This window comes from Bos javanicus, chromosome 5 (assembly GCF_032452875.1).
Source record: "Bos javanicus breed banteng chromosome 5, ARS-OSU_banteng_1.0, whole genome shotgun sequence".
Taxonomy (NCBI): domain Eukaryota; kingdom Metazoa; phylum Chordata; class Mammalia; order Artiodactyla; family Bovidae; genus Bos; species Bos javanicus.
In genome coordinates, this window is record NC_083872.1 from 102,841,926 (window position 1) to 102,856,472 (window position 14,547).

Below are 14,547 nucleotides of genomic sequence, written 5' to 3' on the forward strand. Positions count from 1 at the left end.
ATCTGCCGCTCCTTGAGGTGAATAAGGAAACAGGGTTGGCCCCAGATAGCTGAGCTTCATATGGAAGGAATGAATCCAGTGAGACCAGAGGCTTGCATCTTCCCAATAACAGAATGCTAACTTCCTTAACTTGGTACCTGATCTTGATGTTCAGACTGCCTCGCCCTTTGTTGCAAACTTATATATAGGCTGACTTCCCCTCCTGCCTCCTTGGAGCAGTTTTCTCAGAGCTACTGAGATGCTGTCTCCAGGGCCTGGAGTCCTAAACATTCCCACCAAATAAAATAACTCTATCAGGTTCTGACTATATTTTTTGGTTGACAGGTTCATCTTGCTAGGAAGGAGAGTGTGAATGTGGACCAAGTTTAGATGCTTTTTCTAAGTAAGAGTGACCTGGAGCATTTGTGATCCTGGGCAAAGTCATGTCCTCATTAGCCTTTGATGGAGGTGAGAAAAAAAGGCAGTACATCTTGTTTTCCTTTGAGGAAAATGGTGTTTGAGAAACAGACCAATCCTTTAAAAGCATTTAATGTGGGACTTGCTAAATTAGCAACACAGCATAAAGTTACTTTATTCAGAATATTTCATTTTGAACAATTTCCATATAACACAATTACAGGTCAGTATTACTGTATTGAAATATAGGCAATTAGAATATCTGAGGCTTCATCTCATATTTAATACAACATCATGGGAAAGTCACTGTGGATGTTCCTGGGGCACTGAGTTCAATGTCATCGTACCCAGGGTCCCCTTTGTCCCCCTGGAGCAGCCATGGGCTCTCTTCTCCTTTCCCAGGATCAGCTTCCTCTCCAAAGACAAACAGAGAAGAGCCTGAAATAGTAAAGAAAAGTATGGTTAGAACTGAGACAAAGGGGACCAGACCATGTTGTGGAAGTGAGTAAAGGAAGTGGTGATAACAAAGCACCCCTGGGACCCAGGTGTGGGCAAGGAGGTTCAGGCTGTTTCACACTAGTTACAGTGAGGATGGATCCCGGCTGTCCTCTCAGATCCAGTTCATGTGGTCTCTGGGGCCTCAGTTCATGTGGAAACCCTGCATCACAGGAGACCTGTGCTCACACAAGAGCTCTGGAAAGATCTGCCTCCAGGCTACACAATCAGCAGGGAGATGCCCAAGAACAGTAAGAACATACCAACGAATTTAATGTTCTCCTCTCACAACTGACAGATGTGAAATCATCATGAGAGGGAGAGTGGAGACAGGAAAATATGAGTTCCTCACTCACAAACCAGCTCTGCTCTTAGTTAACTTCTGTTCCCAAATGTCCACAAATAGTATCAAGGTGCAAACACAGGGCGTCCCTTCCCAGGGAGCACACAGGCCCTCAGATGGAGAAATGCTCTTTTCTAGAGAATGAGTGTCTTCTCTCGGCTACTGAAATGTCTGGAGCAAATTAGACTTTAGCTGACCACAAACTCTGGTCTATGAACTACCAATATGGCTTAATGTTAAGGCTACTGCATATCATAGATTTTGTACATTAGTGCTGACATACAAACAGAGCTCATCTTAAATTATCAGAATACCTCACAAATTCAATACTGCAGTACATTTTTAAAAATCTCTGACTACCTTTCATGTATAAGACAGCACAGAAGAGTTATCAAAACACTCATTCTATTTGTGGATTTCATACATATGCTCAAATAATCAAGTTTTCTTTTCCTTTTGGCCACTGAACAATGCTTGTGGGATCTTAGTTGCTTGACCAGGGATTGAACTCGGGTCTTAGCAGTGAAAGTGCAGAGTCCTAACCACTGGATTGTCAGGAAACGCCTTAATCTGTAAATTTAAATGCAAGCATATCACATATAAAGTGAAAATTTAAGTTGCAGTATGGAGACATAAATGCCAAGAGGAGAATGATTCCTCACTGCCAAGGAGTGTGATAGCATTAAAGACAGTATACGATTGAGACTGTCACGTCCAACTCTTTGTGACCCTATGGACTACAGCCTGCCAGACTCCTCTGTCCATGGGATTCTCCAGGAAAGAATACTTGAGTGGGTTGCCATTCCCTTCTCCAGGAGATCTTCCCAACCAGGAGGGATCAAACCTGGGTCTCCTGCATTGCAGGCAGATTCTTTACCATCTGAGACACCAGGGAAGCCCATCAAATGCATGAGATTACTGATGTTTTGAAATTCTAGAGAGGCTGGGCATTGAGGAACTCAAATTCACCATTTCCAGGACAGAGACTGAAGATTATAGGAGATGAGCTAACCCCACTCACCTGTCTGAGACCTCATACCATCTTCCTTCACTGGGAGCACTTCCTCTTCGCTACCCTGAGAGGCAGGAGGAGCCCGAGGCACTGGTACCTCTTCAGCATCATCATAATCCTCACCAGGGGCATCAGTCCTCTGATCTGGCGCTTTTGAGGGCAGAGAAGTGGTCAGATGAAACCACAGTAAGTGGGTTCATCTGGGAAATACCTAAGATCCCTTCTGACCCAGAGTTTCTGAGCCACTAAATAGAGGCACCAGTCATTCCTTGTTTCAAAAGATTTTTTTCTCTAAGACCATGCTTCAGTTTGAAGTGTCCATAAGCCAAAACATGATTTTATACATCTTTCTCAAAGGAACTCTTATACCACTAAGCATTACTAAAGCATTTTGACAAATCATGCTTACCAGATATTATTTTTAGAAACAATGTGTTTCTGTTGTGATTCTGGACACAGAGAGCCCAGCTCCAAATGTGAGACATGACAGAACAGCCAGAGAAGGGGAAGGATGGACTCCATCTCGACACAATGGATGCTACTGCTCCATCAAAGGAAAACTGTTTCCCTTGCCTCTTATCTCTATGATGGAAACTGTCCTCCCCAACACCCAGCTGAGGCGGGTCCATCTCTATTACCTGGAGCAGATCTGGAGTCATCGTTGTCCTCATCATCTGACAGGAAGCCTAATGTGGAGACAAACATCACACAATGCACAGAATGACCCTCCCCACACACAAGGGACCAGTGTTAAGGTTGAGAGGGAACAGGCCTGGCTCATGCAGTGTAGATGGAGGCTGGGGGCTCACAGGGCTCTGAGAGGCCATCCTACCACTTTGGAGGAGCTGCCTCTGTGAGTCTGGGGCATGCCTGGGGGCTGCGGATGCTGAGAAGATGAACACAGCCAATGAGAGTTGACAACCAGAGGTCCCAGGAGGGCAGGCAGAGACACCCACCTGGGCTGCCCAGAAGACCCTCCTTCTGTGTCACAAGGTAATCGAGCTCTTCATACACGGCTTCAGCAAAAGCATCTTCATAGCTGGAAAGGGCTGAGAGATGCCCCAGCAGGTCAGATATGCTGCCCCAGACACCCCGGTCCAGCAGGCTGAGAGATCCCTCAGTAGGTCAGAGATGCCATCCCAGATACCCCAATCCAGCAGACACACCCTTTATCTCCCCAGTGTTCACACAGGGCTTGTCAGGACCTCAGGATAGCTTCCCACCCAGTGCACCTGTTGGCGCCTTCTCCCCTCATCTGGCCCTGAATACAGCTCAGCCCCAATTCTGTCTCATCTCACAGGAGAGGCTATGACTTATGAGAGTTCATATACCAGTCCTAAAAGCCTCTGTCTACTCAGCACTTAGAGCTCAGCACAGAACACATGAAGTTCTGCAGACTCAGAACAGAGACCTGCCCCAGGTTCCCCTCCTCACACCTGCCCCATCTTCTGCCTCCACACACTCTCCCTGGTCCCCAGTTCCCCCTGCAGCCCACCTCTGCGCTCTGCTCTCCGTCTGAGCAGCTGAGTCACCAGGATGATGAGGACCAGGAAAAGAAGGGCTCCCAGGATGAAGCAGAAGACCCAAGGCAGGGAGAAGATGCCAGAGAGAGGATTTGAGGTTGGTCTGGTCCCTAAGCAGAACAGGAAAGAGGGTTGGAGAAGGTCCTGGGCAGAGAAACCCTCTGTGCCATAATTTCCAGGAGCTCTGAACAATGGCGCCCCAGTCTCAGATACAAGTACAGTAACAGTGATTCTCCAGGTCTCCTCCTCAGACAAGCCAACCTCACTCCAGCCAGTGTTGCCCCAAGGCAGAGCCAGGGATTGTCAGGGAGATGCCCTGCCAAAACAGCCTCTGAGGACCCAGCTCATCCCCTCTCCTTGGGCTTCAGGAGACAGAGCATCAAACAGTCCTGGGACCCACACCTCACTGATGAGGAGACACTCAGGGGCAGGTGGGAGATCCTTAGAATCTGCACCATGGGAACCAGACCCACTTGGACCCTGGGCATGAGAACCTTTTGACCCCGGAAACCAGGGTAGGGGAGTTCCCAAACATAACGCCCTGGCTCTTCCTCAACAGCCAGAGGCTCTTCAGACTCTTTCCTCTCCTGAGCTGTCAGAGACCCCACAGAACAGGCCCCAGAATCTCAGTATTCTCCCCTGACTGCAGATGGATCACAGTACCTGCTGTAGTCGGGGGCAAAGATGTTCTTGCACCTAAAGAGAAAAAGAGGACTTTGGGTAAAGGGAATTGGCCAGAATGCATAGCAGCCGTTTTTTCCCTCTTGAGCCTGAAATCACCCCTCAGTCTCCACGACATCAGTGTCTGGTCTTCCTGGCTCCCCTGTCCTAGGTCAGAGCCCCAGCACCCGGGATGTCTGAACACAAACTCCCCACCACTCCCGGCCCAGCCCACTGCCCCTGTGCTGCCCCAGCTCACCCAGGGCAGACCCCAAGCCCCTCACTCACCAGAGCACCTCACACCAGCATCCTCCTTGTGCTTGCAGTCACTCTGCCCCCAGGGCTCTGCAGCACAGTCCCACAGGGAGGACTCCTGGCCCCTGCACTGCACCTCGTCCAGCCAGATGCTCCCATTTCCAGGGCCGAATGTCGCAGCCTGCAAGGCTTCCAGGGCCTGGCCACAGCCCAGCTGCTGACACACCACCTTGGCCTCTTCCAGGCTCCAGGAGTCATCGCACACAGTGCCCCAGGAGCCGCTGTGCCAGACCTCCACCCGCCCTGAGCACTCGGTGTCTCCTCCCCTGAGTCTCAGCTTCTCTCTGTCTGAAAAGGCAGCAGCCCCTCTTGTGACTGCCCTGGTGGGATGAAGGAGCCCCTGGGAGCCACAGGGGAGGGGGCAGGCTGACGTACCTGTGCAGGGGGCAGCAGTTGGACAGCTCTTGGGTCTTCTTCCTGCAGAGGCAACAATGGGAAGCTATAGTTCAGGGACAGCTGTGGGAGGTCTTGTCCCCAAACATGAGTAACTAAGGATTTTTGTCACAGTCAAATGACAAGAGACCACAGAAGCTTCATCATCTACTTGGCTGAGAGGGTCAGTGCATGTTATCAGCAGCTGAAATTACTGTATCTAATTAGTTGTTTACCATAACAACAGCAAACAAACAGACACAGAGACAAATACAAATATACACCTACATTTTGTAGACTCAACCAAAACCCATCAGTTAGATTTGAAAATATGAAATCATACTAATGACGTCCTACATGGTTCGCAGTGACACAGAAACAGAGAGTAAGTCACCTGCACACGAGATGTAGGCTTCCTCCTTTGGAGAGCATGAGTTGTAATTCCAAGGGTCAGAAGGACACTGCCAGAGAGAGGGGTCAGTTCTCTGGCACTGGATTCCATCTACCCAGTGGGGTCTAGAACCTTCCCTGAGACCAACGGAGGTGTTGAGACTTCCACTGTCCCCACAGCCAAGCTGACTGCAGATGATGGACACGGTGACATCATCCATGGGGCTGCGGCAGACACTACCCCAGGTCCCGTTGTAGAAAACTTCCAGCCACCCAGCACACTCCTGGTCCTCGCTCACCATCCTGAGGGCCAGGAACTCTAAGATCGAAAGAGAGGAGACAGGACACAGTGAGCACCCCACTCAGTGCTCTGGGTTTTCCTCTACCCCAGAAATAGTGATCATTCACCCCGACCCAGTGGAGGAGATGCCCACTGAGTGACAAGACTGACTTTTACCTCCCTTTCACCTGACTTTGTCCATTAATGTCTGTACATCTATTTCTACCACAGCAATGTAGAAATAAACAGAGAGGAAGACCAAACTGGGCAGCTGCAGTGATGGGAGCTGAATCCTGATTCCTGACAAAACTTCTAAAAGAACATGTGAAAGAATGTGATGTGGAGAGTGAGGTGGTTGACAGAATAATGGACCCCCAGAGATGTCCACAGTCTAATCCCCAAACCTGTGACAGTTACATTTCAAAAGGGATCTTACAGATGTGATTAATAAGGACCTTGGGATAGAGACATAAAGCTCAAATATTGTGGATTAACCATGTGAGCCCAGCCTTACACATCTTTAAACTCACTACACTAAGAAATGTATCATCTTTCTCAGCCCCAGTCAGAGGGAAATGTGAGTGAGAGAGAACAGTTGGAAGAGGCACTGTTGTCTGAAGAAGAATAAAGAGGGCCCTGAGCCAAGAAATGAGGCCACACAGAAACCACAAAAGGCTGGGAAAGGAGTCCTCCCCAGAGACTCCAGGAAGAATGCAGCCTTGTGGACACTTGGATGTTGGCCCACAGAGACCCTAGTTAGACTCCTAGCAAACAGAACTGTAAAGGAAAAATCTGAGTTTGCACTATGCCAGGCTCCTCTGTCCATGGGATTCTCAGGCAAGAATGCTGGAATGGGTTGCCATGCCCTTCTCCAGGGGATCTTCCTAACCCAGGGATTGAACCTGCATCTTTTACATCTCCTGCAATGGCAGGCAGCTTCTTTACCACTAGCACAACCTGGGAAACCTAGGATTTCCAGGTGTTACTCCCACAGATAACTGCAGAGTGAGCCCTGCTTTCAAGTGTTAACTGTAAGAAACAGCTCTGTCAGGAAACACTACTGAGAATAAAGGACCAGAATCTCAGCTGATGTAGGAGGAAGTGAAAGCACCCGGTCTTCACGTCTGCTGGAAAGACAGGCTACATTGGAGGAAGCCTCCTTCTCTGGTCCTTTCAGCATCTCTCAATCAGGGCTCAGATCCCTGTCCTCCAGGGCCCCACCCCCTCCCCCAGCCTGTGGACAGTGTGCAGCGCAGACCTGAGCAGATGACCCCCGCGTCCTCCTTGTGTCTGCAGTCGTGCCGCCCCCAGCCTCGGGAAGGGCACCTCCACACGTGGGACTCATTTCCTGTGCAGTTCAGGTCGTCCAGCCAGATGGGCCCTGGCCCTTCCCCAAAGTGAGCTGACCTCGTGGCATTGAGGGCTTCTCCACAGCTCAACTGCCTGCACACCACGCGGGCATCGTCCAGGTCCCAGCCGTCATCACAGATGGTGCCCCAGGAACCCTGGTCAAGGATCTCCACTCTCCCAGCGCAGAGACCTCCTCCGTCCACCAGACGGAGCTGTCTGCTCTCTGAGAAAAGAGAAATGGGACAATGGGGTGGTGACCTCAGGGGTTGAGTAGCATCTTCTCTCCTGTGGGACCCTCACCTGAGCAGTAGGGGGCGCTCTCCTCTGAGGCCGCAGAGCCTGCTGGTTCAGACACAGAGTCGTTGCACTGGGGCAGCACCTGGGTCTGGTTTCCTGCAGAAACAGCAACGATCAGGGGTCTGGTTGGGTTGAAGAACAGGAAACTGAATTAAACTAAATAACAACCTAGTGATGGAGTTTGAGATGAAAGCTGTAACAGCAGTGAAGTTATTATAGAGTTCAGTTTCTCCATGGAGAGGTCTGCTTCTGACAGTGCCACAATTTTTGTTTAAGCCAAGCTTTACACTGAGAACGAGTTAAATAGTGTGTTCTACACCTAAATCTGGAGAAAGCAATGGCACCCCACTCCAGTACTCTTGCCTGGAAAATCCCATGAATGGAGGAGCCTGGTGGGCTGCAATCCATGGGGTTGCTAAGAGTCAGACACGACTGAGCAACTTCACTTTCACTTTTCACTTTTATGCATTGGAGAAGGAAATGGCAACCCACTCCAGTGTTGTTGCCTGGAGAATCCCAGGGACGGGGGAGTCTGGTGGGCTGCCATCTATGGGGTCGCACAGAGTCAGACACCACTACAGCGACTTAGCAGCATCAGCAGCAGCATGCATAAATCTATATCTAAATAGAAGAAACAAAGCAAAATCTTTTCTGAAAGATTTCTAAAAGTTTTCATCTTCCATGTCTGTCACCAAAAGAAGGAAAAAAAAAAAAAACTCATACAAAAGAGATCAAATGGAAAACCAAAAGGAAAAAGAAGACATTCCCCAAAATTTCCCCAAATATTCAGCTATTAGAGTTACCTGACAGAGAATTTAAATAGCCCTGATTAAAGTGCTCTTAAGATGAATTGACAAAATGTGTTTCTTGGCAGAGAAATTTTAACAACAACAACAAAAAGTTCTAGAGCTAAAAAGCTTAATATTTGAATTTAAGAACTAAAGAATGAATGTATAAGCACATTAGATCAGCATAAGGCAGTTATTAAAACAGAAGATCAGAGGACAAATATTCTATTAGGTTGGTGCAAACATCACTGCGGTTTCAGACCACGAATTTTAAATCATTATAATTAGGCTCAGACATATCTTTATTAATTAAAATAGGAACCATTACAATCAACACATTTTTGCCAATGAGAAATTAGTTTGTTTTTTCCTGTAGTGTAAAGCTGTGCTTTGGGATTTGAGGAACTCTTGGAAAGCATTTTCTGCCTCCTGTTGGTTGTGGAAGCATTTTCTCTGCAAAAAGTTGTCGAGATGCTTGAAGAAGTGGTATTCAGTTGATGAGAGGTCAGGTGAATATGGCAGATGAGGCAAAACTTCGTAGCCCAACTCGTTAAACTTCTGAAGCGTTGGTTGTGTGATGTGTGGCCAGGCGTTGCCACGGAGAAGAATTGGCACCTTTCTGTTGACCAATGCCGACTGCACGTGTTGCAGTTTTTAGTGCATCTCAGTGATTTGTTGAGCATACTTCCCAGATGTAATGGTTTCGCTGGGATTCAGAAAGCTGTAGTGGATCAGACTGGCAGCAAGTTTGGCCTTGGGAAGTGCTTTGCAGCTTCTTCTCAGTCCCACCACTGAGCTGGTCATCTCCAATTGTCATATAAAATCCACTTTTCGTCATAGGTCACAATTTAATTGAGAAATGGTTCATCGTTGTTGTGTAAAATAAGAGATGATGCTTCAAAATGACAAGTTTTTTGATTTGTGGTCAGCTCATGAGGCACCCACTTATCAAGTGTTTTCACCTTTCGGCATTTGCTTCAAATGCCAAATGACTGTAGAAGGGTCAACATTCAGTTCTTAGGCAACTTCTCATGTAATTGTAAGAGGATCAGCTTTGATGATTGCTCTAATTGGTTGTTGTCAACTTCCAATGGCAGGCCATTGCACTCCTCATCTTCAAGGTTCTCATCTCCTTTGCAAAACTTCATTTAAATAAAATTCTTTATTATTTATTTATTTTTGGCTTTGCAGGGTCTTTGCTGCTGCTCAGGCTTTTCTCTAGTTGTGGCGAGTGGGAACTAGTCTTTGTTACAGTGCGCAGGCTTCTCACTGTGGTGCTTCTCATGTTACGGAGAACAAGCTCTAGGGCTTCTGGGCTTCAGTAGTTGTGGTTCCCAGGCTCTAGAGCACAGGCTCAATAGTTGTGGTGCACAGGCTTAGCTGCTCTGCAGCATGTGGCGTCTTCCTGGACTAGGGATTGAACCCATGTCTCCCGCATTGGCAGGCGGATTCTTTACCATAGAGCCACCAGGGAAGCCCTGCAAATCTTCTTGAACAACCACTGAACTATATGTTCATTAGCAGTTCCTGGACCAAATACATTGTTGATGTTGCAAGTTGTCTCTGCTGCTTTACGACCCATTTTGAACTCGAATAAGAAAATCACTTGAAATTGCTCTGTGTCTAACATCATGTCTATAGTCTAAAATACATATGAAATAAGCAGCAAGTAATAAACCATTAGCAAAATAAAAAGCAAGAAATACACATTAAATGCTGTGTAACATAACCAAATTTATTTAAGAATGCATTCCAAGATCAAATGGCAAATTTCAATAATGCAAAACAGCAATGACTATTGCACCAACCTAACTGCAGGTCACATGGTAAGTGTCCTGGTTATACTGCTGTGTAACAAATTTCCCCCCAAAATTTAGCCACTGGAGGAAAAAATATATACTTCATTTTGCTTAAGACTTCCTGACTCAGCAATTTGGGAAAGGCTCAACAGTTCTGTTTTGGGGTCTTTCAGTGCTTGCACTTAGGTATCATCTGGGGCTGCAATCAGCTGAGAACTGGACTGAACCTGTGGTTACTAAGGAAATTCCTCATAGTATTTTAGTGGTAAAGGGACATCATGACAGCAACCTAATCCAGAAAGATTGTATATGTTCAGAGAGAAATGAGACAGAATGAACCAAAAACTAGCATTGAGGGATTCCAGTTAAAGGTCATCTGGAAATGTTTATATTATTCTTCTAACTTTTCAGTGTCTCATATTACATCAAAATTTAAAAAAAATGTTAAAAGGTGAAAACAAGTCAGAGATAATTCATTCCTAGGACATCGTCCATAAAAGAAATACTAATAACATAAAAAATAAATAAAATGCTTAGGGAAAATGTAGAAGAAGGTGGACAAAACTTCTGAGAGAAATTCAAGACCTAGCTAAATGGAGGGATATATTATGTCAATGGCTTCCCAGATGGCTCAGTAGTAAAGAATCTGCCTGCCAGTGCAGAAGTGGGTTCAATATCTGGGTCAGGAAGAAGCCCTGGAGGAGGGCATGGCAACCCACTCCAGTATTCTTGCCTGGGAAATCCCATGGACAAAGGAGCCTGGCAGACTGCAGTCCATGGGTCACAAAACACTTGGATGCAACTTTGTGACTAAACAACAATAAAAATTATGTCAATGAATTGAGAGATCCAAAATTGTCAAAGTCAGTCATTCCCAAATTTCTATGTAGATTAAATCTAATCTTAATCAAAATACTCTTATGCTAATTTTTTAGGGAGTGTGAAAAATAACAAGCAGATTCCAAAATTTAGACAAAATACAAAATACCAAGAATGACCAACACAGTTGGTAAGAAAAGGAACAAAGTTAAAGGAGTTAATATAAAGTAACCCCTGTAAATTAAAATTATCTAGACTTATTATAAAGTTATAGTAATTAAGAAAATGCAGTATTGGTGCAAAGATAGACAAATGATACAGTGGAACAGAATACAGAGTCTTTAAAAGGACTCAGACATATGTGCTCTTCTGCTTAAGATAAAGGTAGCACTGCAGGGGGGAAAAAAGTCTCTCCAGAAAAAGATTCTGAGTGAATTGGATGTCCATGTGAAACATGACTTATCTTACACAGATATCAATCCCAGAAGGAAGGTACAATTACATGCAAGAGAAAAAGAAACTTTTGTAAGATACTCTAAGAGAATATTTTCATGATCTTGGAGAAGGGAAAGTTCTTTTTAAAGGGATATAAGAAGTATTAAATATACAGGGAAAAGTTGGCAATTGTATTAATATTTCCTTCAAATTAAAAACTTGCTTTATCAAAGGATCCTATACCATTTAGAAAAAGAAAAGACCAAGTGTTAAACACACAAAATAAGTAACATATATTTGTGCCCCAAGTCATTGTCATGCTACATTCTAGCATCATATTTATAATAGTCAAGAGCAGGAAACAACTCAAATCTCTAACATCAGTTGAATGGACCAATGGCCATGTTATCAATGAAAGCAATATTCTACTGTAATAAAAATGAATAAAGTACTGCTATAAACAACATCATGAGTGAATCCTAAACATAATGTTAAGTCGAAGAAGTCACACACAAAAGAAAACACACTGCATCATTTTATATAAAGTTCAAAAACTGATAAAACACTCTATGATAGTAGAAGTTAGATAAGCAGTTTTCCCTGGAGAGGAGGGAGGCCAGTTATTGGAGGCAACAGTGACTCTTGGGGCTGGGAATGTTCTCTTTGCTGCTCTGGGTACATGACTGAAGTCTACACGTATTGCTTATACACTGTCTTCTATGATCATATGTCAATAACAATGTTGCTTTAAAATATATTATTCCCCTTCACACTTCTTGCCCTAACCTGAAAAATGAGTGAACAATGAGGAGCACCATATTTCATCATGAAATATCTTCCAAAGCCAGTTTTCCCTCACTCTCTGCTCTTGGGGACATTTCACTCCAGGAGCATCCTAAGTACCAATAGCCCTTCCCTGTCTCTTACCTGAGCAGGTCACAGAAGCCGTGTTGCCATGGGAACAGTCAGGACCACCCAAGGCAGTCACAGGGCAACTCCACAGGAAGGACTCTGCACCCGAGCAGTGAAATCGGACTGTTGAGATCTGATCACCTCTCTCCACCAAGTGTGGTCCTCTGGGGGTGGAGATGGCGATTCCACAGCCGAGCTGACGACAGACAACATTGGCATTGGCCAGACTCCAGTGGGAGGCACAGAGCGCTCTCCATCGTCCAGAAATCTTCATCTCCACCTGCCCCTCACATTGAGAGGAGCCATTTGTCATGAGTCGGACTTCTGAGTATGCTGGTAGAAGAAGACAGAGTTTCAGCAAAATCACATGACTTTCTCACCTGAACAGAGTGTGCAGGGAGGTTAGTCCTGACCTGCATCTCACCTGAACAAACAACCTGAGCAGCTCCACTGTGGTGACAAGTGCCCCCTGGACAAGGCACTCTGGGGCACCACCAGAGCTTACGTTCCTCCCCCTCACACCTGAACTCTTCAGCCCAGACCTGGCCATCAGACTCTCTGAAGAGCTCGTGTCCCAGAACAGACACAGCCTCGCCGCACCCCAGCTCTGCACAGATGACCTGGGCAGTGGGGAGTGTGAAGTTTCCATCAGACACTGGGGTCCAGTCTTCTCCAGGACGTACTTCTACTCGTCCTGAGCAGGGTCCATCGTCTCCAACCAGACGCACAAATCCTAAGAAAACAACAACAAGAAATCCAGTGAGTGCCCATAGACCTGGTTTGGCAATTGGAAACAATGTCACAGGCAATAACGTGAAAATTTTTCTTTTCCAGGAGTGGTGCCTGGAAAGAGAATTGGACAGTTATTTTCAGAATTTCATGAGCAAGTATTTTCAAGACCAAGTTTCTGAAAAGAAACCCTGAAGGATTTTCAGGGTCAGTTTGAAATGGCTGATTTCCAAAAACATGCATTTTGAGGTTAATTAGGAATGCAAATTCCTCATCTAGAGGCCTGGAAACTACAGAGCCCAAGGATACTGCTCTGTAGTGGGCACCAGGCTCAGGTTCAGAGCTGTACTAACCCAGAGTGAAGTAGATCCATGGGCCTCAAGAGGTTAGAGGACTAAGAGCCACACAAGGTTAGAAGGCCATCCTGAGATTTCTGGGGCCAGAATACTGGCCAGTTTTCTCTCAGGAAACAACACTTAAGTCTCTGAAGATAAGGAAAATCACGCAGGCTGGATCTGTGAGTGCTCAATGACAGTAGACAGACTTCTGGCTTAACAGGAGGAAAGCTAGACATTATAACAAGATTTCACACATGTTTCTTAAAATTTTTCACAGTGAAAAATTCCAAGAATTTCTTAGGTGACCTGATTTTGGAAAGTTGTCTAGAAATCAGTTTGGATAGGAAGAAAGCTCAGAGTCATAGGAGAAGGGGCTGGTCATAGCCATCTTTCTTGAAAGCTTAGAATTTATCAAAGAACCTGGGAGAGAGTGAGTTCTCAGTGGGAGCATGTAAAACAGCTGAGGTTTTTAATTACTTCATACTAGACATGTGATGGAGAAGGCAATGGCAACCCACTCCAGTACTCTTGCCTGGAAAATCCCATGGGCGGAGGAACCTGGTAGGCTGCAGTCCATGAGATCGCTAAGAGTCAGACATGACTGAGCGACTTCACTTTCACTTTTCACTTTCATGCATTGGAGAAGGAAATGGCAACCCACTCCAGTGTTCTTGCCTGGAGAATCCCAGGGACGGGGGAGCCTCGTGGGCTGCCGTCTATGGGGTCGCACAGGGTCAGACACGACTAAAGCGACTTAGCAGCAGTAGCAGCAGCAGACATGTGAACTTTAGGAAATGCTAAAGAGTGAAGATGAGTTAAAGTATTTTAATCCTGTCTATATGCTGTTTTTTCCTTTCCTATTTGGGTTCTTGAGAAATAGCTACCATGCTATAAAGAAAGAGGGGAAGAGAGCAGAAGGCAAATAGTGAAGTGAAGTGAAAGTCACTCAGTCATGTCTGACTCTCTGAGATCCCATGGACTATACAGTCCATGGAATTCTCCAGGCCAGAATACTGGAGTGGGTAGCCTTTCCCTTTTCCAGGGGATCTTCCCAACCCAGGGATCGAACCCAGGTCTCCCACATTGCAGGCAGATTCTTTACCAACTGAGCTACAAGGGAAGCCCAAGAATACCGGAGTGGATAGCCTATCCCTTCTCCAGTGGATCTTCCCAATCCAGGGGTCTAACTGGGGTCTCCTGCACTGGAGGTGGATTCTTTGCCAACTGAGCTATGAGGGAAGCCCAGAGAGCAAATTAGCCATACATAATTTAGAAATTTTCAAATTGCAAAAGC

General features: G+C 46.0%; 1 protein-coding gene across 1 annotated transcript in view; it reads right to left on the reverse strand.

Moving 5' to 3' along the window:
* Positions 1-542: 542 nt before the first annotated feature.
* The window catches only part of LOC133248202 (antigen WC1.1-like), a 56,932-nt gene continuing 42,927 nt past the window's right edge, over positions 543-14,547 (reverse strand). Inside the window, exons 9-21 of the mRNA XM_061418021.1 lie at positions 12,611-12,919; positions 12,202-12,519; positions 7,437-7,529; positions 7,045-7,359; positions 5,511-5,825; positions 5,120-5,161; positions 4,718-5,032; positions 4,433-4,465; positions 3,742-3,879; positions 3,203-3,295; positions 2,885-2,932; positions 2,256-2,396; positions 543-834 (exon numbers count right to left, since the gene is read on the reverse strand). Of these exons, the coding sequence (XP_061274005.1) occupies positions 689-834; positions 2,256-2,396; positions 2,885-2,932; positions 3,203-3,295; positions 3,742-3,879; positions 4,433-4,465; positions 4,718-5,032; positions 5,120-5,161; positions 5,511-5,825; positions 7,045-7,359; positions 7,437-7,529; positions 12,202-12,519; positions 12,611-12,919 (2,306 nt within the window). The 3' untranslated portion in view covers positions 543-688. The remainder of the gene's footprint in view (positions 835-2,255; positions 2,397-2,884; positions 2,933-3,202; positions 3,296-3,741; positions 3,880-4,432; positions 4,466-4,717; positions 5,033-5,119; positions 5,162-5,510; positions 5,826-7,044; positions 7,360-7,436; positions 7,530-12,201; positions 12,520-12,610; positions 12,920-14,547) is intronic.